We start from the raw sequence: 27,123 nt of genomic DNA, 5'->3' as shown, positions 1-27,123 counted from the left end.
CTTTAAAAGTGAGTGTTAAAATATTAAAATCAATTCTACAACCCAAAGGCAACCAGTGAAGGGAGTCTAAAATTGGTGTGATGTGTTTCCTTTTCTTGGTGTGTGTGTGAGGAGTCTGGCAGCGGCGTTTTGGACTAACTGGAGTTTTGGGAGGTTGTGTTTGCTTAGAGTGAGTTACAGTAAGCTAATCAGGAAGTGATGAATGCATGGATGACAATTTCTAGGTTATGATGTGAAAGGAAGGGCCTGATCTGAGAGATTTTGTGGAACTGGTTAAAAACAAGACTGAACTGTGGTTTTGATATGTCTGTTGAAGTTAAGGTCTTAAGTATGTTTTGATCATTCAAATCAAGTCCCTGCGAATGGAAAGGACGGCTTATGTTGTCGGATGTCTTTCCAAAAAACAAAAACAACAGAACTCGCTGCATCTTACTCCATTTTACAATCCTCCCATGATATTGTGTCATCGCTGTAATCCCCACACGTTCCAGTCCCTTTGAAGGGACTCGAGTGCTGAAACAAGATCGCACAGCCCGCAAGAGTATCACACTAATTGAAGTTGACAAAAATACGAACTGCGCCCTTTTGAACTGCTGACATTGAACAGGGTGGATTAGGCGGCGTATATTAACAACAGGTGATGGGCTGGAGGGAACAGTGGATGGCCCGCGTCACAGAGGCTCAGCACTTGCATGGTCACAGAGCGGAGTAAAGACAGACACAATGGAGGAAAACATCTTTGTCTCACACACACACACACACATGAAAAAGAGAACATTGTGAGACACATTAATGTGGTCTTTATTTATCAAAGTCATATATACACTCAGATACATAAACTCAGTCCAAAAATTTAAAACAATTTCAATGACTTTATAGAAATAATAAAAAAGGCAAATTAAAAAAAGAAGAATTCACCGCTCAATGCTGGAGCCTGAACGTTGGGAGAGGACAGGAAGTGATGAAAGGAACAAAAATATGAGCACACACAACTATAATGGAAAACACAACTTTAAAAAAAAAGAGGCGAAGAATCAACAGTTTATACACATCTGTTTTGAAATGTGTGTGTTCGGGTAGTGTCTATTAGTACTATACAATATGATATATATCATATATAAATATAATGAGAGGATTGCTCAGGCGGTATAAAATTACATTTCAAGATGTTCCAGTAGCTCAGCATCAATACTTTAAAATCAGCAGTTACTCACTCTAAATATATTAGATTTGTTGTACCAGCTTTGTCTTACGGCCCAATCTGATTGTGTAAAAGAAAACATATGTGAAACATGAACTGTACATCATCTGTGAGCCACCATGCTGTGTGCTGTCACATCCACTTAACTGTTAGATTGATCCTACACACTTAGGTATGTCATTGGATCATTTACTCTATATCATGTAAATTAAACATGTATTACTTTTATTACATTACAGATAAAGATAAGGTCCATGTCAGTTTGTGAACAGAAACAGAAGGAAAAGAAAAGAAGAGCTGGAGCATCATAGTTATGACTATTATACAGCACTGCTGCATAATACAAATATGTACACTGTAGAAGGTGATTCCAGAGCAGCTGGAACCTGAAGTTTCAGCTCCAAAACAGTGACAGTGAGGGAGCACACGCCTCCAGTCAGTCATCACACTCAGGGTGACCCCCCAATAGAAGTTTATGTAACATTACTCTATACATTAGTATAAATATCTGATATATCTTTTACTCTAAACTCAATAAACAAACCTCTCTCATTACACTTTCCAACACCCCCACGTTTCAGTGTTCTCTTTAACTGAAGATGCTAAAATTCACTTTGAATGAGTAAAAAAACTGAGCTGTGAAGAAAAAGGAACATCTATTTTACGCTGAACATTGATGTCACGATATAAAAGATAACGGTGTTGGCAAATGATTGAGTATTGAGGCTGTGTTGAGGTCGCAGCATCGGGTACCGGCTGGTCAGAGGCTGCCGATGTTGGGGAAACTCTTGAGCTTCTCTGGGAAGTCGTCTTTGTAGAGGACTGGGTCTGCACGGTGTTCCACCACCTTCAGTGGCATGGTGCCGAACACTGATGCAAACTTGTTGATGCACTCGGATCTAAGGACAGAAATGTAACATTTTTATTTTAGAAGCAGGCTTAAAATATGTTTCTACCTTAAACAAGGAGTGAGAGATATGATCTAAATGTTATATCACAGTATTGATTTGCTTTTTGCGGTAACAGTCTGATATCCCTGAATTACAAAATTAAAAGAGCTAATCCTCCTACAAGCTACTCCAGCTGAAAACATGCAATGTCAACACCACAAGCTGGGACTCTTATTTTGAAGGGTTTGTCAGAAATTAAATGCATTAGTCATCAAATTAACTGAGCTTTAGAGGAGCTTGAATTAGCAGCGATTGTCAGGAGTGGCAGCATTCACAGTCACTCCTTTGACCATGAGTCAGAGCTAAATTACACTCCTTTTACTCATCTTGGTCGACTTAAGAAAACTGAGTCATCGGTTGAAACAAACTTTAAAGCAGTCAGATCCGTTGGTTCGTTGATGCTAATCCCTGCTGAGCTGTTACCTGCCAACATCACACTTGGAGGCTTGACTTGCTGAGTCACGCTTCACTCTCATTCACAAAATAAAAGACACTCGCTTTGACAGGAGGAGGCAGCAGTGCTCTTTGATTAGCAGGTCAATGTGAAGGGTCAGAACGGGACAGGGAGAAATCTGGAAATTACATGATTTCATTTTATGTTTATGTTTTAAGATTATTTATGTGCCTTTATTTGATAGGAGAGCTGAAGGGTGACAGGAAGTGAGTAGATAAGAGCGGGGTTAACATGCATCAAAGAGTCAAAGAGTCAAAGAGTCAAACCAGCAGCGGCTTCATGAAGGACTGTTTAACCTAAATTTTACATCAATGGGCAAAGGTTGGTGTACCTAGTGTAGAAATTACACTTTAGCTTGGGAGATTGAGATTACAGGACACTTGGGAGAAGATTGAAATGTTGCAGTGTCGTTGGGTAAGATAAGGTACCTCCATATTTGCACCTAAAAGCTGTGCCTTGTGTGTGTGTGTGTGTGTGTGAATTAGCCTCTGTCTTCTATCTATGAATGTTTGTCGGGATGGGCCGAATATAAAATGCATTGTTTAGCACTTGGAGCGCTCAGAAGAATAAAAGGCTTTACCTAAGTGCAGACTATTCACCACGTGCCACTGCTGACTCTTAGATGTAGTAAACTGTACACAACGTGCTGTCACAAACAGAAGAAAGGCTTCTGGCTGTAGAAAGTGAAGCCAAACTCAGAGGAAATGCTGACGCACTGACTTCAAATTGGACTTGGATGAGAAACAATAAGTGGCTGAAAGGTATTGAATTGTGGATAATAAAAGCAAAAGTAATGTAGCAGATGAAGTACTCTTTGCAGCAGTTTGTCCTCACACACACACACAAAAGTGAAAACCATGATTTTTATTCTAAAAAAAACAAAACAAACAAGGGGCCATACCTCTCCACCATGTGTGTCTGATCCAGCGACAGTCCATCGATGGCAGTGCACTCAGGGCACTTGAACTTTTTCCGAGGGGTCACCTAGACAGAAGTAGAACAAAGTGGCATCAGTGAAGTCAGCTAACCATGTCTGTTTGTTAAAACAAAGTGACCATGACAGACGCTAAGTGTGACTTAAAAAGTCTGTGACTGAAACAAAGGCCGATGTAAAGCCCATCATAAGGGGAAGTGTCTGAAAAGTCCTTGGAGGAGTCGATTTGAGAGATGATGTATGGCTTCTCTCTGTCTAATCTCCATCACAACTTCACCACTGACACATGCCTGCACTCAAGGATCTGAAACAGTGTGGGTGTGTAGAGAGAGAGAAAAGAGAGAGAGGAAACAGAGAGAGAGAGAGAGAGAGAGAGAGAGAGAGAGAGAGAGAGAGAGAGAGAGAGAGGGGAAGACAGACAGGGTTGGCAGGAGAGGGTGTGTTGTGAAAAAAAAAAACGGTTGAAGATGTGTAGGGAGGCTCAGAGCTGCTGCGAGGGCAAGGGAGTGTGCAGCTTATGATTTGATGCAGGGTGTGTGTGAGCCTCGGTTAGCTTACAAAAACATACTCAGAGGGGGAGTGCCAGTGAGTGACACTGAGATAAGGGAGGTTAAGGCAGGGCTTTAGCCTGCACCTGGGCACAGTCAGAGTGATGGGGAGAGGTGGGGAGGCAGTGAAGCTGAAGAGCTGAAGGGTGAGAGCTGATCAAACCCAGGGATGCTGAACCACTCTGTCAGGCTCCAGCCTCCCCCTGCAAGCTTAGAGCAGCGGGAGCAATGAATGTACCTTTATGGGAGCTTTGCCTGTGATGTTAGCAACCAGGAAGTTCATGGCAATGTCTTCACAGTTCATGTGAGCGTCCACCCAGTTCTTGATGTCTCCTGGCATCTTGTACGTGTACAAGTAGTTGAAGTACTGGAATGGGAACAGATAAAGAAAAACAAATATTAACTTTCATTCTGATGTACTGCAGACTCATTGTTTACAAACAGCAGACATTGTGTCACCCATGTGAGGATAAATGAGGTACTAGAAACTACTTTGAACTCAAATGAGTGTGAGTTTTAAAGAAGTAAGATAACCCTGCCCCACCTGTGACACCCTGATTGTTTATCACTATAATCTTCTTGCATTTGACGTTTCAAATACCTGAAAACACACTCTACTAGAATTAATCTCGTGCTTTCTACAAGCTTGTCAGAAAGAGTCACAACACCAGCAGCCATAACTGCTTCATTCTGCCCCACTTCCTCTGTTTACCTTGTGGTAGAAGGCAGCTCCTGTGAGGACCATGGAGACCTCATTGGTCCACTCAGACTCGTACTTCCACTTCCCCATTTCATGGTCCCAGAGATGCAAGCGGCCTGGGTAGCCCACCAGTCTGTCTGGGAACTCCCTCCACACCTGAGACAGGACAGATGACAGATTGATAGACATTATTTTGATGAACTTCATGCGCAAACTGATGGCGTACACCATGAGATGAAATAAAAATAAATGTTAAAGAATCAAAGAGTGAAATTGAAATACTTTCAGATAGAACTAGCTTTATAACTGGCTGAATATCTAGACCTTGATGCCAGCAGCTTGACGGATCCTTCCACAGCGAGTAAGAGTGATTCTGTGGGACAGACAGCTCCTCTATCCTGCCTGTAATTCTATGTAATTATCCCTAAACTGAGAACAATTTTATTAAATAGCTTCTAAATGGATTCAGGTGAGTGTGCTGGGCTTAGCTGGCCCAGCAGGTATGCGGGCATGGAAAGCATCAGCTCTACACCTGTCATCATTTTTCTCACATCAAACACATTCAAGCAGGCCGTCAAATCTCCAACCAGCAGAGAGTGAGACTGTAATCTCCCTGAATGACTTTAAACTCCGGGATCAACCTGAAATAGTTTCCTGAAATACGCCCCAAAGGATACAGAAGGTAGTTGAGGTAAGGGTGTTTTTGTTTTTTAATCTCACCTCATAGCCAAACTGTAGCTCATCAGATGTCAGCATGATGATGTCATCGTCGATCGCAAGCACAGCCTCTGTTTCGATCTCGTCGTAGGGGAAGAAGCGGTTACTCAGCTTGTTCTCTTTGGTCCGCACGACTTTGAGGGGAACGCTGATCTTCGGCCAAAGAGTCTCTGCCAGGGGGAGAACAGTACAATCACATTTGTAGTATTATACACAATAATTCAGAGTTGTGATATTTGCTGCATTTTTTTGGTTATTTTTTACTTTATTTGATAGGACAGCTAAAGAGAGAGAGAACATGTGGGGGGTAGAGACTGGGGCATGCAGCACATTTTTTTTCGAGGCTGGAAGTCAAACCTGCGACCTCTCCAACAAGGACTACAGCCTCTGTACATAGAGCAAGCTTAGACCACGAGGCCACCAGAACCCCAGAAATCTGCAGCAGTTTAAATGAAATATAATTGTAACTACTTTTAATTTGTTGATTAGATCTATTTTTTTCATACTAAGTTGACTTTAATTGGATTTTAAACATTGGTTGATCTAGATCAGAAGTCAAAGTGGGGATGATGGACATTTTTCACAACTGCGACATTCCCAAACAATCAGTTATTAATCCAGAAAATGATCTGCCAACTCCATGTATAGGAATTGACCAAGCGGCAACCTCCAGTCTCAAAATATGAAGCCCATGTGGAAGTGTTATAAACTACAATTCATCGAGAATTCGCTACAGGCTGGCTGCAGAAACACCGGAAACCACATAGACACCAATTAAAAAAGACGATCTTTGCAGCAGAAATAAACCTGCTTGGCTCTACGTAGCTAATTTCTCTATCGGGACACACATTGTGAGTTTTTGCCCAAATAAGGACATGACTGACTTGATTGACAGGCGGGAACACATAACTGTTGGCTAGGAGGATCAAACCCCGCCTCTTTGCGTCACACTGACTGGTTGAGTTTTGCATAACCAATATGGCCGCAGCCGCCGATTGTCTTCAAAACAGCATTAAGGAACAGATGGGTGACGTCACGGATATTACGTCCATTATCTATACAGTCTATGGAATTAACTCTTGGATGCAGCCCTACATAGACATTGGGCATGTATGTATGTAGCATGTAACACCATAATACACTTCGTCCTTCATTTTTAAGGGTGTTTAAAAAACAAAAAAAACTACAAATATGCTGCGCATCAATGTCTAAAGATGTGTCAGGGATTAAGATGCCATTTAATCCTGACAGGGTTGTTTGAAGTCTGTCCTGGCAGTGGAAAAAAAAAAAAAGAGGACTCTGGGAGTTTCACTTCAGAAACTGACTGGTATGGTCGTTACGCTAACCTCAAGCACGTGCAAATCTAACCACACCACGATTCTTCACAAGGCAGATCAACAAAGTGTTATGTCAGGGATGCATTTTAAAGATCTTGGGCAGTGTCCACGGCACGGACTATGGCACAGAAAGATCACACGCAGTGTGTCCGCTCATTAATGGGCTAACTGAGGCCTGGCAGGATATAAGAGGAGCTTCTGGTCCTCACAGTCATGTCTGAAGGCTCCTGTCAAAAGCTATTGTCAGGAAACCGTTAAGTTAAAAGCCAAGAGGTTTTCTTTTATTTTGGTCAGCTCATGCTGCTGTCAGCCGTCATCCCTCACTTGACATCCTAAGCTGTACTCAACTACCAACAAAATATAAGTTCCTGTTCTGAACAATATACTACGGCTTCAATTAAAGTCTGTTGCATTCAGTGTTTCTGCGACACATCGAATAAAATAACTAAAGGCATGTCCAGACCATTTGATGAACAACAAAACACGATCTTGAGACACACAACTTGTTCAGCATCCCCTTAAGAAACACAGGAGGAAAGGAGCCACACTGGGAGACTGTGAACACATCATTAATTCAAGGCTTGGTGTGAATGGGGATGAAATCTGTCTCCATATTGGACTGAGCTCTGTGAGTCTGACCCGTCAATGGCCTCTTGTTAATTCTAATAGGTCACAAAGCTCCAGCCAGGCGCCGCTGATGCCTCTAATGAAAAGGCAACTCACAGCCATGAGGGAGCACTTCAAAGTCTCCTCATTACTTCATTACATCGGTTAACTCTTACAGCAGCAGGACCCATTTAATTCCTGGGTTAGAACAGTCTCGGTGTGAGATAAGCTGTCGGAGGGTAAGGCAGGATTAGCTGCTGTGCATTTCATTTCCATATAAAGGTTAAAAATAAGTTCTATAATGATGTTGTGCAGCTACAGTCCAGGCTGCACAACATCATTATATAGAACTTTCTATAAACAAAGGGAATCTTTGAAAAATTATTATTTCACCACTTTTAGATACATCAGCAAGTGAGAGTGAGAACCTGCAGGGATTGATTGATCACCTGTTAGCTAGAGATAGCCAAGGCACATGGCACTTCTATCACTTTTAAACACTAATGTTAGCTTGGAAGTAGCTCCATGCTAATTTTAGATGTTGTCTCATGATGGTTTATTAGTTGTCATGTTGTTTGTTAGCTTTAAATGTGGCTCAATGTCTCCCCAGGATATCATTACGCATCGTCTTCCCAGACGCTGATGAATCAGGAAGATATGAATTTGTTAGATCCCCAACAGTTGTTGTTTGTGGTATTACAGCCTCAGTGTGATGTCAAAGGAAAATGGCTACCATGTGAATAAAATAATTGGGCAAAAAAAAAGAGAGAGAGAAAGGTTAGGCGCACTTATATCCAGTTAGAAGTTCATTGTAATGTGAGCATAGATGCTTCTTTTGTATTTAACTCACAATTTTTAGAAATCCGATCTATATAGATGCCACAGATGCTGAATATGTTGCACCATTTTTTTACAACTTTAATGTCAATTTCATTGCACTTTTATCACCTTAACTGATTGGACTTGCTCAATTTTTCATGGATGAGTGTGTATGAATGGTCGCTGTGTTTTAATAGACATTTTTTAATGTAAACTACCAGTCAAAAGTTTGGAAACACCCTCTCATTCCACGGTTTGTATCTATTTAATTATTTGAAACATTGTAGATTAATACTGAAGATATCAAAACTATGAAAGAACATACATGGAATTAACTAATGAACAAAATAGTGTTAAACAAACCAGAATATGTTTTATATTTTAGATTCTGTAAAGTAGCCCCCTTTTTCCTTCATGACAGCTTTGCACACTCTTGGTATTCTCTCAGTCTGCTTCATGAAGTGGTCTCCTGGAATGGTTTCTAATTAACATGAGCCTTGTCAAGAGTTCGTTTGTAGAATGACTTGCCTTCTTAATGTGTTTGAGACCATCAGTGGTGTTGTTCAGAGGTAGGGTTAGTACACAATGGATAGCCCTATTTGACTACTGTTGTAATCCAGATTATGGCAATACCAGATTATTTCATAGTTTTGATGTCTTCAGTATTAAACTACAATGTTGAAAATAATTAAAATAAATAAAAAACATTGAATGAGAAGGTGTGTCTAAACTTTTGACTTGTAGTGTATGTATAGTTTTTTATGACTATATTTTAATAGGATCTCCTGGAAACGCTCTTCTGTTTTGTTTTTACACTAGTATGAACAAAATGAGAATAAAGTTTTATTTAAACTACTGAACCTATTTTTCCCTAATAAAAGGAAACTGCGAGTGCTATGGCTCCATCTTTCTTTTAAATCTTAGATAATAATCTCTTATACTCACCCTCTGGAGGACTCTTGTTCTGGTTATTCCACACAACCAGGAGCTTAGCCAAGCTGGGCACCTTGGAGATTTCTGTGATAACACGGAAGAGACTTTCAACACGATCATAGGTCAGCACCACAGCAGTGAACCCCGGTGCTCGTGGCGGTATGAGTGGGAGGAACAGGGGGCTGTTCACACTGGTCCACTTCTGCCGAAGACAAAAATAACAAAACAAACATTTTCAGTTTCATCGAAGAATCTTTGAACCGTTTCTATTTGTCTTTTACATTTCCATGAAGAGATCATGAAGAACCAGCTTAAAGTCTTCTGTCATGTTTTCCATGATTTAATATGTGGTAATAGTGCTTCACTGGACAGTGAGGTCACCTGCTATAATTTCCAGATGATGGTTTTTTAGTATGGAGCAAGATTCATCCAATAATGGGCCCTCAGGGGCCAACAGAGGCAAAGGATGCCAGAAGCTTCCAGTCAGAAGCCAAGTAAGCCCTACACAAGAGGAAGAAGGAAAGAGCACAAGGAAGACCGGAGGGGAGTTTGCAAACACGACAGGTTGGCTACCCTCCTGCGTCTGCTCCTCTTGTGATGACAGGTTCTCTGGGGTGGAGACTGAGGAACTCAGCTTTTCTGTCATTGCTTCTCTTTAAACAGCTTGTAAACCCAGAGTGCTCCATTGACTGCGCTCAGATCAAGTGACACCATGAAATGCAGGAAGCAATGCAAAATGTGTACTAAATTTGAAAACTTACAAAGACACCCATGACGACTTGTCAATATGCAGATAACTTATTTTCAGTAGTTTTTCCTCAAATGAAATGAAAAGATGAACCATACATTTCATTTAGAAGCACGTGCCACCACAACACACATAAATATATCTGCGTACACTCTGATAAACTTCTTCAAAGGGTCCAAAAATGTTCCACAGTGTTTACAGTGACAACCAGGCCGGGATAGCAAAGAGAGCTTATCTAACACAGTAAATCTGTGGGTCTCTTGAAGCTCATATAAACCTTCTTTCTTCTCCGGTCCAAGGTGGCCACACAGTGATTATGTGGCTCCCCTCCACGGCATCGTCACATGTCTGTGGACAGACACACAGCCTCTGCTTTCTACTCAACATCAGTCGCTGCTCCACTAATTAAGTTGCTTTATAAGCAAGTGGAAACTTCCTTGTGGTCCTTCTCACGTTGTCAAACAAGTGGAGGGGGAAACAATTAAAGTAACACGTTTACACAGCAGCGGTGCCGCATTAAAACAGAATAAAAGGGGCAGACGCCACTTAAGTCATTTGTCAACTGGATAAATTAGATGAAAAGGAAGCCGCAGCTTAGTGTTTCAGAAGTTGGGGACTTTTTCTGTTCTTAAATTAACGACACAAAAAGATCTCATCTTTTAGATTTGAAATGCTTGAGTGGGACTTTTTTTTACTTGGACACTTAAAGCTGGGGTTGGTAGTCAGATTTAGATACACTTTTTGTTATGCTCGTTAAAATGATCTTTATGTCCCGATGGCAACCAATACATAATGTGTTCTTTAAAAACTAAACTAACTATCTACAGTTGGAGTAAACCTGGGAAAACACCAACCAATCCCTGCCACCAGGAGCCAAATTATGAAACCAATCAAATCCTGCCATTCTGCCCGCCTCCTGTGCGTACATTTCATGCTTGTTTGTGTTTTTGACTTTCACTATGATAATGTTTTGGCGTTTTCTTAACGCTGAGTGAGACATGAGTTGACGTAGTGCAAAACACAAACGATGTGCTGAGGACCGGTTTTGAACCAGTCACGATCATATGGTTGGGAATCAGCGGCGCTCGTGCATGTTAGCGGGGGCGTCGTTTTGGAGGAGCTCCGAGGGGGGGGTTAGACGGAGTCCTGAGGAAATGCTACATTCAAATTCATGCTAGTTTTCCGGGACTACCAACCCTAGCTTTAAGCACCCTTAGAGACAAGAAGCATACCCGGAGAAGCATATGACATGTTTACATTGAACTTGAGCAGCACATTGAAGTATTTCTGACATAAACAGATGTAGAGGAGCAGTAATTAAAGATTCAATGTAGTGTTTGTTGCTGCTGAGTGATGCAAAAATAAAGGCTCCATAAAAGCTATTATATGAAAAATTCTCACTACATGTGTTAACGACATCCTATTATCAGGTTGTTTTTTTGCTTTTATTTGTTTGTTTCTGTTTTTACTTCATACGTATTTTGTTTTATTAAAAAAAAGAAAATGTCATGTTTTTAAGATGTATTGAAATGTGTTATAATGACAAGATATCTCAATAAAAAGAGAATAAAAAAAAGAAAGAAAATATAGTATACAAATCACTCCAAGGTTAGAGTGTTCACTTTAAAAGGGTTATTTAAGGTGTTCACACACCTACATTTGGTGAACAATGCAGAGATTATGTCTGTAATACTGTGGTATGTAGTAAATTGGATGTAAACATAAATAAACACCTTCTTAATAAAGCTAAGAGTCAACACTTCAACCATTTTTTAAGTCTACTGTTCATTAAAAACACTCAAATACTTCATGACTGTTCAGTACCTTTAAAACAAGATGGTGTGCCCTTATACCAGCACCACATAAAACTGTTTTAAACTTAGATTCTCAAGTATGCCTGATACCTGCGACTCCCAAACAAAAAGCAGCCTGTCCCTTGTTCTGAAATCCCCCTCAGAAGGCACCAGAGATCCTTGGAAATGTGTTTTCAATTACCAGCAAAAAGACGACGAGAGGGGAGGGGGGAAAATGTCTGCCTGATTTATTTAGTGCTCTGCGCAAGTTCTTCTCACCATCCATTCACTGAATCCATCGACAAAACACTTCATCTCCCATCTGAGGCATGAATGGCAAATGGCCTCTACGCTGATACCGTTAACCTCTGGGTCTGGACGAACCTTCAGACCGGAGTGATGCTGATTGATTGGACTGAGGGTCGGCAAAACATCATGACATGAGTGGGCAATGTCAAGTGTAAGTGCTGGTTAACTAATAAATCCTGACTGAACAAGTCCAGTGATAAACATCAGACGTCACTGCACTAAATACTCTTTGTTTACACCAATATCAACTGAGTGTGTCTGCCACCTCTCTAATCGACTTTCCCTGCATGCAGATGACAGACACATAGCCCCGTTACGTATTCACACACATGCTCACATGCGCGCGTCTGTAGCCCACAGGCTGAGGATCGAGAAGACTCCAGATCTGATCTGTCTGATTAACAGCTCCTGAGAGATGGTTGCACAGCCAAGCTGTCTGCCACAGCTACAAACTCCCACAACCACAGGGATGCTAAAACACACACACCATTCTTCACATCCAGCATACTAGCTACAAACACAATGACTCAGACATGCAGGAACTTATTTTTCACCACAGCAGAGTCATCCTCTCGGTGCAGAACTGCTGACACAAATGGGCGGCCTCAGAGCTGGCTGGGTGTATACCGATCTGTGAAGCGCAGCATGTGTGGCGCTTCAGAAAAGACTTAAAGGCATCCACTGTCACTCTGCCACAGAGGCTTTGATTTACAAGAGAGAGGAGGGTGTGGAAGCTTATGTGGCACTGTGAGCATCTGTTTGGTCAAAGCTCTGTTCTGAATAGCCATAATTCAGATTTCCCAAATCTACAAACTTAAAAAAACTAAGATGCAGAGAGCCAACAGACTGTAGAGATTATGTGGCTGTACTTTGGAACACATTAAGATAAGTTCATAAGGTAAGGAAACAATAGCAATATGATCTTGCACAATAGGTAGAAGTGAAGCTACGTACCACCACAGGCGGGTTGTTCCACTGTTCGTAGGTGCGTGCAGCGTATGGGTAGATGCGGTCGTTGATGATCTGGAGGGTTGTCAAGCCAATAGCCTTCATGGAGCTGAAGTAGGCCTCCCAGAACCAGCGTGCCTGTAGATGATAAAAGAAACAGACTTCAGACAAAGAAGGGCGAATCAGGACGATGGAGGATCCACACTGCAGAGAACATTTAACTAACATATGTTAACTGAACAGACTCTTTATATACACTTCCACATACACTACCAGTCAAAAGTTTGGACACACCTTCTTATTCAATGGTTTTTAATTATTATAATTGTTTCAACATTGTAGATTAATACTGAAGACATCAAAACTATGAAATAATCTGGTTTTGCCATAATATGGATTACAACAGCAGTCAAATAGGGCTATCCATTGTGTACTAACCCTACCTCTGAATAACTCAACTGATGGTCTCAAACACATTAATAAGGCGAGTCATTCTACAAATGAACTCTTGACAAGGCTCATGTTAATTAGAAACCATTCCCGGAGACCACTTCATGAAGCAGACTGAGAGAATACCAAGAGTGTGCAAAGCTGTCATGAAGGAAAAAGGGGTCTACTTTACAGAATCTAAAATATAAAACATATTCTGGTTTGTTTAACACTTTTTGTGAATTAAATAATTCCATATATGTTCTTTCATAGTTTTGATGTCTTCAGTATTAATCTACAATGTTTCAAATAATTAAAATAAATACAAACTCTTAAATAAGAAGGTGTTCAGCTTCCATGGAACTTGTCCCTTTTTGTGCCTCTGATGAAGACTACTGAACATCTGTTCAGAGAGAGGGACTTAGAATGTCAACACTATCCCTCCCAACCAGATTTCCTCTTAGCCCCCTAACACAGATCGGCATGTGCAGTCATGATAGTGCCAGACTCATAACCAATCAGAGGACGTAGTAGGGGCCGCCCCTTAACCAATCAGGGCAGAGGATTGGAGGTTAGCTATGATTGGTTCGTCATAACGGGAACGAGGGGAATAATAACATTGCTTGATACAAAGGCATTGGAAAACAGAGATTTCGCAGTAGTCTCAAATGACTTCACTTACAGATGAGTACTGATGGGCATTATGACCTTTTCTCCAAACCCAGCAGAAAAAAAGTTACGTTTTTCACACCATTCCTCCCAACAGCAGCTTTAAGAATTTTCAAACTTTGTGAGAATGCTTATTAAAACTTCTTTGTATTTGTTTTTCTTACTTTGTGCGATGGAGAGTAGCCATTACATGACACCATGTAACACCCTTGTGCAGTCATAACTGTAAAATCCACATTTTTTCCTTCAAAGTCTTTACAGAAAGTTTTGTAGCCCTCTGCAGCCTCTTGACCTTCAACATCTCCTCTCCTGAAGCTCTTTAAAATCTGTCCTGACTGGGCCTGTTTAACTTCAACACATTTCAGATGTGCGAAGCAGACTTTATTGATAACTGAACTTTTAACCCGCATCTTCATGTTATCACACTGGCTGCTGGGATATCAACTAAAAACTATCCTCATTCACGGTCACACTGGACTTTGTTTTCAGCCACTGAAGCAACAATGAAGAAGAATACTCCAACAGCAAATGTTTTAATTCTGTTAGTGTTTTTCTTTTACTAATTACAGAACAAAAAATAAATGTAAACAAAATGATGAAGCTAGAGTTGTGTTATTAACCGAGCCTCCTTTCCCCCGTAGGCTCCAATTCTATTAAGCAACTTAAAGGGACAGTTCAGAGGCGAGAGGACCTGTTAAGAGTTAATGAAGCTTCAAACAACATCTCCTGGAGGCACTGTTACACTGACCCAACTCCAGATCCTTTTCAGTGACCCGTATGTCTGGGGTAGAGGATGTGAGTGTTTTCAAAGCCCTGAAAAACATATTGACTGTTCTGTGCATTCTGAACAAAGACAGTCTTAGTGGCACGTGATTCTAACCATCGCGAAAATTACCCATTTCTAAGTACGGGATGTAACACAGGGCGATGTACAATAACACAAAAACAGCCTTTATTTTTACAGAGGGGGTGAGGAGAATCTAAAAGGACTTTCTAATCTCAGGGGGGAATCCCAACGGCCCATAAATCAGCCCGTGATGAAAGTTTCTTTTTTAAACGGGAGGAGGCAGAAAGCAAACTGCTGGCCCAAGGGCCTGTCCCACCCTCCTCCACCCCCCTCCCACCGCCTGTAGGAATTTTTATGAGCAGGGAAGAAGAGACAGCTTTGCGAGACAGGAAGAGGGACCCTCACTACATCTTCCATTTGCATCATCTTGGGTATAGTCTACACTGTGTTTTTGTTTGTTGAACAAAGAAATCTCCTCATGTACCTCTAATTAAGAAAGCTCCCACTCCTCTGTTGTTAAAACATGTGCTGATCAGAAACAGTGATCTGCATTACTCTATTTAACTCGGTGGAAGCTGTCAAGTGCCTGACAGATGATTTAACCTATAGACCAGAATTGGCAGCCAGTGAACTGTGGACAAAACCAGGCAATCATTAGAGTTTCTGACGTAATCAAAAGCAGCAGTGAAGCTGAGTTACGGCCGTGTGAGCTGCTCACCGGGTGAATATGTTTTTTCGCTCTAGATTTATTAGTACTTTACTTTTAACTATGATCAAAACATTTCTGCAAACATTTTTAACACAAAATTGTTCAAAGTGATTACCTGCTCTGCCAAGTAAATCAGTCCTCACAAGTGTAGAGGAATAATTGACTAACAGGACCAATTACTGAAGACCACTGCTTCAACCGGATTTAAAGTCTTGGTGCCTTCTGCTATTTTCTCCAACCTTTTAAGAGAAGGCTTCAAACTTTCCTTTTTATAAAGCTTATAGTTAGAGCAGGCTCAGGCTTAGTTATGCTGCTATAGGGGGGAACTGACACACTGGGATCCACTCTCTCTCCTCTGTCAGCCTGTCACTTACCTTAAGTCTTCCTGTCCCTTTAAAGTTAACCATAGACCTTTCTGGAGTCCCTGAGCTCCCTTGCCTCGTAGGTTCCTCTGAGTTGCTGCCGTAGACACCAGCTGCTACAACTACTACTATCCATCTCACCACTATCATCTCTCTCTCTCTTCATCTCCCTCTATCCCTCTCTCCAACACAGTGTCAGCAGATGTGTGTCTAACATGAGTCTGGTTCTGCTGGAGGTTTCTGCCTGTTGAAGGAAGTTTGTCCTTGCCACTGTAACTTGCTAAATGCTGCAAAGTGCTCTGCTCATGGTGGATTAAGATGAGATCAGACTGAGTCCTGTCTGTAAGATGGGACTGGATCTTATCCTGTCTTGATGTTGGGTCTTTGTTAATAATAGAACATAGAGTACGGTCTAGACCTGCTCTGTTTGGAAAGAGTCTTCAGATAACGTTTGTTATAATTTGGCACTATATAAATAAAGATTAAGTGATTTCAGGTTTTAACGCTGGGTTGGTATTGCAAATTCTGAAACTCTACGTTTTTTAGATTACGAAGATGTTATACATTTTTGACTGACAAAATAAGTTGCTGACATCTCCCTCCTCCACCTGGCTGACTGTTTAGTTCTGGATTAGGAGCTGCATGTGAAAATAAGACTGGACTGAAGAGAAGCCCACAGCTAAGACAAGGCAGGCAGAAAGTAGACTGATCGTGAGAATCAACAAACCTAAAAGAAACTGGTCGTCAGGTTGATTCTTGATACCAAAGCAACGTTAGAGGAAGAGAGGAACGCCCTCCTCCCATCTTGTATTTTCTAATTCAATGACATAATTTGACTTGAGCTCATCTATACAGCTCTGTATTGCATGTGTCATAATTCAAGTGTATGGCTTATTGACGCCAGTAAACAAACATGGACCATGTGGTCTCGCTTGAGCAGATGTTTAATATAAGGCTGTTCATAATGTGACCTGAATGCCATTACATAATCATACATTTTAAAATGAGTTCAGCTGCCTGAACCAAGTCTGCTGTAACCTGATGGAAGCTTAATAGCAGTTTGTCAATTTGACCTGGTCTCCAATAACTCACTCAAAGTCACAGTCCCTGCTGGAGGAACTCATTCAAACATATTGTACACAAAAAGAATGTTTGCATTCTCTTCAGGTGATAAATAATTAATAAAGTCTCTTTGAATCAGCTTTTTACTGCTGGTATCAGACCTCTGATTCTTGAAAGGAGTGAATCATGTTGATAAAACCCTTCATCTGAGAAGTATTACACACGCTTTTAATCATACAGCATTTCCTGTGAGGTAAGTTTGCGCTGCCTGTGACTGCTCTGACAGTTGCAGCCTTTGAGTGGAGTCAGACGGGGGAAACAGCAGAGGGTAAACAAAGAGTGAAAGCGAAGGCTGCTGAGCCCTCTGCTGGTGAAAGTGGAGGAGGGTATCAGAGAAACCAAGCAGTCTTGAATTTATTTTATCAGAAACTAGGATCTCAGCTCATAAAAAAATGATTAGAGAATTTAAATGACTCTTTCCAATATACGTGGGAATGTGGGCGAGGATCATCTCTGATTTGATGCCGGTAGGAGTACAACAAACAATGAGAAGTTAGAACTTACAACGCTACAAATACTCCATTCTGGCTGACCTAGACTGACTTTATTACTTTCTTGAAAAGACACTTAATAATACTGCATATCTGATACTGTCATCAGATTATGAATATCTTTCGTCAAGGTGTTTTAGTGTGCTATTATATAATATTTACTGTACTTACATCTGCCCCTGATCACTTTGTGCCAGTTGTAAATTAAATCTTGTTTTTTTATTTAACACTCAGGGTTTCAATCTTTATGTCCAGACCAGCATGTGAGCAAGCTAGTTCACTCCTGTTTTTACCAGCTAAGAAATATTGCTAAGCTTAGGCCCATCATATCCACAGCTCAGATGGAAATGATCATAAATGCATGTATTTCCTCCCACTTAGATTATTGCAATTCACTTTTCACTTCTGACGGTGAAACATCTCTAAAACTTTTAGAATTAGTTCAAAACCGGGCAGCCAGACTTCTTACCAAATCTTCCACAAGGTCTCATATAACACCAACTCTGTCATCTTAACACTGGCTTCCCATCAACTTCAGAATTCATATGTTCATTGTACTTTCAAAGCCCTGCATGGACAGGCACCTGTCTATATTGAGGAGTTGTTGCAGCCCCACATTCCTAGCAGGGACTCCTACCATTCATACTAGAGGAGACGGTGCTTTTGCTGTTGTAGCTCCAGCTCTTTGGACCTCTCTGTCACTGAGTTTAAGATCAGTGGACTCAGTCGACACTTTTAAAAAACAGCTTAAAAGCCATTTCTTTTCTTGTCATTCAGACATATCTGTTTCATTAATATCATTGATATAATATATTTATTTACTTTCCTACTACTACTACTACTATTATTATTATTATTATTATTATTATTATTATTATTATTATTATTAATTTTATTTATTTTATCCCTCTTTCTAGCTTATATACTCTTTTATAGGTTATTTCTGCTCTATTTGTTTCAATAAAACAAATTGTTTTTCTTTGTTTGTTTGTTAGGTTTTGTTGTTGTTGCTTTTTTTGTTTTGTTTTTACCTTTGTTTTCCTCTTATTATTATTTTAATGATTGCTTCTTTGTTTGTTTTTTTAATTTTTTTTAATGTTTTCCATATTCGTGCTTTGTTTATTTGTTATTCTGTCTACATTCACTTGGTCACCCCTTTCTTGTAAAGCACATTTCTTGCACAATAAAAAAAAAATAATAATAATACTAATAATTTTAAAAATAAAAACAAGAAAAATAATAGCCATTTCTTTAGACTAGCATATGCTTCCTGTTGTATACTGTAGCTTGCCTTGCTCTAGTGTCATTTCTATTTTGTTTTCATTGCGTTTTGCTATCAGTGAATTCTTTGTTTGTGTGTTTTTCTCAAGCGGCAAACTCCGGTCTCAAACGATGAAGCCAATGCGGAGGTGCTATAAACTGCAGTACATCGAGAATCCGCTTGAGGCTGGCTGCAGAAACACCGGAAACTACATAGATATGAATGGGAAAAAGACGATCTTTGCAGCATTAATAAACATGTTTACAGCCTGGTTCAAAAAACGGCTTGGCCCTATGAAGCTAATCTCTCTAATGGCACACACTGTACTGGGGGTGAATTTTTTTCTAACGTGACGGTTAAGAAGATATTAAGATTATGAGTTTTGCCCAAATAAGGACATGACTGACGTGACTCCCAGTCGGAAACACACAGCGATTGGCTAAGGGGCTCACACTACGTCACACTCTGCCTGGTTGAGTTCCGCATTACCAATATGGCTGCTGCCGTCGATTTGCTTCAAAACAGCTCTCAGGAACAGATGGGTGACATCACGGATACTACGTCCATATTTTATACAGTCTATGGTTTTTCTTTGTAAACACCTCTGTTCCTGAAAGATGCTATATAAATAAACTTATTATTATTAGTATTATAATCATTTAATTGACCTTAAATCTTAGCCACTTGGGCACAATGATAGTCAGTGGGTGAACATTAGAGTTAATGTACTCTGCTTCTTCAAATCCCTCAAGTGCAAATTTTGGGCCGAGCGATAATCTTGAAGAACTTAATCCACAAAGTGGCTCCTTCAGTGAACATGACTCTCTCTGTATAATATTACACAACCATTGTATAATTACAACAACTTGCAGGCTGGAGACCTCAGCCGATCAATGTAAATGATTATGGAAGTCTATGATTTGAAAGTATATATGTTCAACAGGCTTTTATGAATACACTACAAGGACCTCTGGAGTTTTATTTTACTTTCATATCAAAAACAAACAACCGGAAGTGACAGAACAAGAAGGAGTCGCAAAGATTCCGCTAATCTACAACATGAATAAATACGGATCTAAATACCGCTCTTGGGTCCAATAAAGGGGAAGAAAATGTTCATTTATCTGCACATCAGACAGGAAAGTGAGCGATTCTGTGACTAAGACAAAGCATTTGAAGGTACATTTAAGATTAACAGTAGAAGTCTTTGAATATCAATTAGGATAATGAATCAAAAGTTAGCTAGGAAGACTTTGGTGCTTTAGTGTTGGTACTGAGAGTGACCTTTGACATGCAGCAGGACAAAAATATCTGTTCTAACCCAAAGTTTTACTGACTTCATGATAAAATAACTTATGTAAAGAAATGACTCAGACGTAACTCTGCTTCCAACAATTCAAACCATATGAGCGAGCAGAAGAGTACCGTGACCTGCATATACAATATCAAATCTATGCTAACATGTTAGCTGTGAGCTATACAGAGCAAAGTACCCCCACTAACCACACCCCAAGCCGGGTTTTTGAGCTTCTCTGGTGAAATTCAACCCTGAGTCTTTCTCTGAGGCCTTGGCCAAAACTGTCTGTTTGGCCAGTGTAATTAGTAAATGGACTGGAGTTGATACAAGGGAATGAGTAGCAGCTGAGCTGGTGCACTTCTCTCATAGATGCCTTCACCTTTGTTTATTGTGGCTTCATGAAGATATCACATGGAAAAAGAGAGAGCGCTGTCTTCACTGAAGCTAAAATCAACACAGTTGAGTCTTCTGAAAGCTTTTTAAAATCGAGACTGAGCGAAAAAGGAAACTCTAACTTACGAAAAGTGAAGGTGATATCCAAACTTCTGTCTATGGCACCTCTAAGTAAATTTGTCTTGGCTTCTTAAGACTTGAATAATTGGCAGGTTAGTTTGTTATGGCATATGCACATCTCAGACATGAAATGCAAGTCCTTTAACCTCACTGACAGCGTCTCTGACAAACTGTCAATCTGACTTTTCATAACCTTAACGTGAAGTAAACTACATAAACTGCCCCGACGGATCGTTTCTCTTCAGTTATAAATAGTGACTTTTACCTGTCTCTGCATCTCTTCCACTTGTCTGTGAGGAATACTCTTGAGGATGGTGTACATCTCGGAGAGCTTCTCCTCTGGAATCACCACAGATGCCCTATGCAGAAATAGAAACATTGAATACATGACCTGAAAATGGCAACCTGCCCAAACACTGACATGTGTTTCCAGCTGTGTAGTGACATAGACAAACCTTTTCCAGTCTAGGACTTCAGAGAATGGCAGAATGTAGGAGTCAGCAAGGACGACGGGGACACAGCCGGCCTGTAGGACGTCACTGAGTGCAGCCTGACCTAAACGTGCCCCTCGCAAAACCACACAGAATGAAGACTCCTAAAAAAAAAAGACAGAGAGGGTGCAGACTGTTAATGATGGGATTCTGTGATATCTTGGCAGTGAAGGCAGACACGTCCAGATCCTTACTTGCACTGACGCATAATCTTAATTGTTGGAATATGAGAAAAATTGGCACAAGTTGGACGCTATGCCTTAAGTCAGGTCACATGTCAAAATTCATCAGGACTTTCTCTAGGACAAGAAGAGACCAAGAAAATGTGGTCACAGAGGGGACAGGGGAGGTATGGCTCTACTAAATGTAAGACTAAACTTTAAAATGTCTAGACTGATTAAGCACTGCAGAAAAAGAGCAAATTAACCTCAGCCCAAAGTAAATACATAAAAACAAAAGTGACAATAATTATGTGATTTTGCCATTTAACAGATACACTAAAACTTGGCTCTGTGTGTACATTTTCTATGCTTCTTCAACAATCTTTCATGCATTTGTTTTACCCACCTGCAGGATCTGAGGGTAGTCATACACCTGCCCTTTGTAGCAGCGCTTTCGTGCAGAGGCAGCACCCTGGGAGAGGTTGCTACACTTGTCCAACAGGAGCAACGCCTCTCCGTTTTCTTCTTTCAAGCGCTCAAGCTCAGCACGGTACTCTCGATGGATGGCAGTTTGAGAAGATAAGATGAAGTAGCGCCTTGGCCTGGGTGAAAAGAGATAGGTAACCGAGTTATACTTTAAGCTGTTGACAATAAATAGCTCCTTAATCACCTGACTGACTTAAATCAACCTCATTTTGATGTATGTTATAATAACAAAACATCATTATGCTCTCTTGGATGATAATTCCCTCAGGAGCTGTTGATTGATAAATTGGTGTAATTTGGTTAAATAATGAGCTCACCCAGGCTGTCGCTCAGGCAGCTCAACATCTGCAGAGAGGGGGCTGTAAACCGGGATGCTGACATCATAACCTTGTCTGTAGGTCCATGTAGAGAAACCGCCTCCAGCCAGTAGCGCTCTGAAACGAATGGACTCGGATGTTACAATGCTACAGCAGCACACTAGGGATTTCAACAAGAACACACTTAAATACACAAAGTCATTCATTTGCTTCCAATGCTCACTTTTACTACCAACAATGCTCACGTGAGGCATGAAGTAACGCGACGCGTGGCTGAGAGATCCCTTATTTTTATCCAGGTGATGATTCTTTTTTTGGATTCTGCTGCACTCTCAGGCAATGTGTATATAAAGTGGAAACACACTGACAGTCACACACACCTGTTTCTGATAAGGCTCCATATAAAATGAACTCCAGCTGGCTGAGCCCAGGAAATTCCTTGCAGCTAAAGATAGTGTTCATTGTCCCAAGGCTGCTTAATGTTCATAAACCTAACCTCTTCCTTCCTCATTCATCAATAGAGCTTAAAGGACATATTAAGACACAGAGAGTCCTCGCTGGCATATATGACCAGATATGAAATATCTACAGAGAAATATGTTTTCTGCAAACTGCAAGAAAAAAACTGATTCTTTTCATTGAATGTTTATTCTTCACACACGTGAGTGACTGCAGTTCTGTTACATGCCCCTTACAGCTGCATAATGAATTCTAGCGTGACAATATTTTTTTCCCTGGAAACACAGTATACATAAACAAGATGGGTTTTATACTCTTGGATTTAATCTAAACATTCATACTACAACAAATACTGCTACTACTAGGAACCAGCCATGTGATTTCAACATGTAATGAAAGAGAACTATTGGGTTTCACTATGACTGAGAAATGAATGCATGCGTTCTTAGATTTTGAATCTGTTTCAGGCCTGTAGTGAAGCTACCTGTCTCTGGGAACATCCAAGGCAGTGTTGTAGTCCGGAGGGCCCCCGGGTAACATGTTAAAGAGGAGGTGATTCATCCCTTTGTCCCATCTGTGCAAAACAAACAAAAGATTAGAACTGGGGTGATAATAAGTCATATTAAACAACAACCACAACATCAAAAAAATCAAGTTAAAGTATGAAAGTCAAAATATGAAGCAACAGTTTGCTTAATAAAATCAGATTTTTTTGTATTGGACAGAATAGATGTGTCATTTAGGGTCACCTCTGACTGTTTCATTTTATGAGGCCATTATAGCACTTAATGATTAATATCTGACATTAAAAAAATAATTCCTGCAACCCTGAATGTGTTCCATTATACAACATTTACTTGTACTTACATTAGTCTAACTAATCTTTTTCAGTATAAAAATGTTAGATTTTACTCAAAATAACAATGATAACAACAAAGATGGAAGTTCAATTTATGAAAAAGAGATCCACAACGAATGATCAGTCTTTAGAGCAAACTCAAAAACAGCTAAACTGAGAATAAATCCATCAATGATTAGTCTAGTGTAAATATTACCTGGGTAGCATTGATAGAGCCTGAGCAGTCTCTCTGATTCGCAGGGAGTTCTGATTCAGCACATCAATGGAAGGGATAAAAAGACAAGCCCTGGTGACATCATCTGTGTAAAAGTCACTGTCAGAGATTGCGCTGAGCAGGTCATTGTATTCCCGAGACAGTCCGGTGCTGCTGATGGGAACTCCTAATTCATCCACAAACTTCTGCAGAGGGTAGATGTAGACCTACAGATACAACAGATCAGAATTTCAGTCAGGGACACAGCACACAAATAAAGGTAAAAGCTTATTTCGTGGGTTGCAGGAGTTACCTTGATTCTGTTTTTAGGATTGTAGCCACATCTGTACACATCAAAACATGTGTGCATGCGGCAGCTGAGGTCCCCCCTCTCAGGAATGGGACTGGAGACAGGCAGGTGGACCAGAGGGGCGTCGTGGACGCTGCGTTTGTCAAGGGTCCAGTCGGCTGCAGACTCGATGGAGTGAGGCCAGAACTGAAACATCCCGGTGGCAATGAGTCCAAGCAGCACCACAGAGAAGAGGGTGATGTAATAAATACGGTGCTTGGTTTTCATCCGAGGGATAAGAGCAGGCCCCCGCGAGCTGTATTTCCCGGAGGCATACATGCCTGATACCTCTCACTCTCTCCAACCAGGCACTGTAAAGACAAAGTATGTTCAATGACAGCCAGATACTGCATTAATGTCACATCACACATTCAAATAATTGCAAGATGGGGTAGGTAAGATCGTTTTATGCAGGGTTGCCAACTCTCACGATTTCACCTTCAGTCTCACTCTCTCACTCTGCCAAGACAAACCTCATGCAAAAACACTTCACCATGAAAACTCTGTTGATCGGTATGCTGCTTAAACATATGATTCTATTCTGCTCTACTTTGACTCTGATTAACTTCTCTCAGAGACAATGAACATGAAACTATCAAAAGCGAACACAAGCCTCAGTTATCGCTTTGACATTTAAGGTGGTTTGATTGATACATGACGTTAACTCATTCAGAGTAACATGAAAGAAAACACTTAGCTGCCAAATGTTGGCCGTACAATGTCCACACAATTAATTTGCTGTAGCCTAGCTACTGTAGTAAAACGAAAAGGCTGCAAAACATCCCTTATTTTATCTAAGCTATCACTGTTATCTCTACCTGAATGATTGGGACTCCTGACTGCGACAGATTTTGGAGTTCAGTTTAACACCTCAGAAAGTGTTTCATCTGTTATTTCCCCCTATGATTTAAATTGAACAACTCAGTTTTAAAGACACCTCATGAGAAATAACAGATCCAATTTTACTAGAATGTAAGCTTTTTTCAGGGATTTGGATTCAATTTTTTTTGTTATTTATGTATCAATAATTTTGTGTTTTCCTTTTAAATAATTTCATTTCCAGCACAAATGCTCACATAAATATTCACCAGAATGCAGGGAATTAAGTGTAAGATGCTCAAAATGTTAGTAAACTTTGAGTATCAGGTTTGAAAAGAAGTGCTGTTAGAGAGACTGTATTTCCTCTGCCAGCTGAAGAAGTTCAACCTGCCACAGGAGCTGCTCAAACATTTCGACTCTGCAGTCATTGAGTCTGTCCTGAGCTCATCCCTCACTGTCTGGTTAGGTTCTGCTACCAAATCAGACATGAGGAGACTGCAACGGACAGTCAGGACTGCAGAGAGGATCATCGGCGCCCTGCTGCCCTCCCTCCAGGACCTGTACTCCTCCAGGATGAGGAAAAGGGCAGGTAAAATCCTCCCAGACCCCTCTCACCCAGGTCATCATCTCTTTGACCTGCTGCCCTCCGGCCGGCGCTTCAGAACTCTGAGCACCAGAACATCCCGGCACAGGAGCAGCTTATTCCCTCAGGCCGTATCCCTCATGAACAATCACACTGTAAACCACTAAAGACTCCTGTGACGGATCACATGCATGTGCAATACTTTGATTTACGGTGCAATATCTCAACAACCATGTGCAATACTGTACTTTATTCTATAACATATTTTATTATTATATTCATGCACTCTGGCTTAGGCTAACTCATTTGTTTAGATCTTAAAAGTACTTATTTATCTTTCTTTGTACAGACAGTATTTTTATTTTTATTCAGAATTGTTAAGGTTAGTTTTTAGGTATATATTTATTGTCCTTGCTGTCTTGTTGTGTCCTTACTGTCTTGTCCAGTGTTCCATTCAACACGTCAAATTCCTTGTGTGTGCAAGCTCACTTGGCAATGAAGCTTTCTTGATTCTTGATTCTTATATTTTCTTTGCCCCCTGCCCCTCAAACAGCCTGAATACACCACTGATCATTCTTATGTTAAACTCACTTCAGCCAGACACTTAAAGTTGGCAACCCTGTTTTATGTGACATATGTGGACAGATATATATCTATATTTGTATATATGTGAGTAAAGTAGAGCATAGTCAGTGACAGATATCGACTTTAAAATGATAACTTCCTAATGTCGATGTCAAATACACTCCAGCGCTGACTTGGTGAACTTCAACCGCCCAGATTTCACAATTACCACAACACGACATGTAGAATACAGAAATACTTCCATTAAATGTATATGTTTGAATTACCTTTCCAGTAAATCTATGAGAGTTTCTAATTTTATTGAAATAACCTGAAAACTAACTCGGCTAACGCAGCAGCTAGCCAAAACAGCTGTGTAAACATACAAGCGATGCTATTATGATTTGACTAACGTCCGCTGACACTAATAAAACTCATATAAACACCTTAGTGGATTAACTCACATAAGAAGTAGAGACTTACCGAGACGTTAAAGGGAATGGGCTTCAATAGTTCAAGCTTAATTCATGGCAGCGACTTGAAAACAGAGCTACACCTCTGAATGCAGTTTAGATGCAAAACCTTCAGCATCAAGCTAGCATTAGCTGCTCCTAGAAATCATTCAGTGGTTCTCGGAAGTCATTATGCGTCACTTCCGGGATGTGTTTTCATGGCGTAGAGGTGCTGCCCTCTGGTGGTGGTGGAGGTATACTGACATGTTTTAGATATGCATCACTTCTTATACAGGAAACTCTACAAAGCACTTCTTCCCCAACAATTTGTATTCCCTAACAAAAAATATAATGACACACCAAAGAATAACTCCACAACTACCTTCATTGTCCATTCAAGGATTGTCAGTCCTAGATAAAAAAATAAATAATAATAAATTGATAAGAAATAATATTAATGAAAAACTACTCCAAGGTATACAGAACAGGAATTATATTTTACACAAATTTGACAAAAAAATCAACGGAAAAATTAAGAACGATGACTCTCACATTCCCTATACCACCCAAAGAAAAAGATACACACTTTAAAATTATGAACAATATTTATCCTTCTAAAGAATTACTCTGTGCACGCTTTAAATTTGAAGAAAATTTTAGGCCCCCTTTGTGAAAACGAAGTTGAGTTGACGAACCTATTTTCTTCTCATGCCAAACTGTGAAAACCTTCTGGACTGATATCCATGCATGTTT

At 40.4% G+C, this 27,123-nt stretch overlaps 1 protein-coding gene across 1 annotated transcript; it reads right to left on the bottom strand.

Annotated features, from left to right (window-relative positions):
- Positions 1-777: 777 nt before the first annotated feature.
- ext2 (exostosin glycosyltransferase 2) lies at positions 778-26,544 on the bottom strand. The gene is made up of 15 exons (XM_034680075.1): positions 26,402-26,544; positions 23,917-24,263; positions 23,607-23,830; positions 23,036-23,125; positions 22,093-22,209; positions 21,696-21,891; positions 21,093-21,232; positions 20,903-20,996; positions 13,004-13,135; positions 9,212-9,401; positions 5,508-5,674; positions 4,800-4,943; positions 4,326-4,454; positions 3,507-3,589; positions 778-2,100 (listed from the first exon to the last, which is right to left on the bottom strand). The coding sequence occupies exons 2-15, from the start codon at positions 24,229-24,231 to the stop codon at positions 1,962-1,964; spliced, it is 2,160 nt and encodes a 719-aa protein (XP_034535966.1). The 5' UTR covers positions 24,232-24,263; positions 26,402-26,544; the 3' UTR covers positions 778-1,961.
- Positions 26,545-27,123: the final 579 nt, after the last annotated feature.

The sequence above is a fragment of the Notolabrus celidotus genome, chromosome 3 (assembly GCF_009762535.1).
Source record: "Notolabrus celidotus isolate fNotCel1 chromosome 3, fNotCel1.pri, whole genome shotgun sequence".
NCBI lineage: Eukaryota > Metazoa > Chordata > Actinopteri > Labriformes > Labridae > Notolabrus > Notolabrus celidotus.
This window is presented reverse-complemented; position numbering and strand designations above follow the sequence as displayed.

Bases quoted from the DNA above. Each gene is read 5' to 3' on its own strand.
- ext2 (XM_034680075.1), bottom strand. From the start codon at position 24,231: ATGTATGCCTCCGGGAAATACAGCTCGCGGGGGCCTGCTCTTATCCCT. The intron at 21,233-21,695 runs GTGGGTAAAACA...TTTTTTTTTTAG, and splicing joins ACTACCCTCAGATCCTGCAG to GAGTCTTCATTCTGTGTGGT. The intron at 5,675-9,211 runs GTGAGTATAAGA...TCCCCCTGGCAG, and splicing joins GAACAAGAGTCCTCCAGAGG to AGACTCTTTGGCCGAAGATC.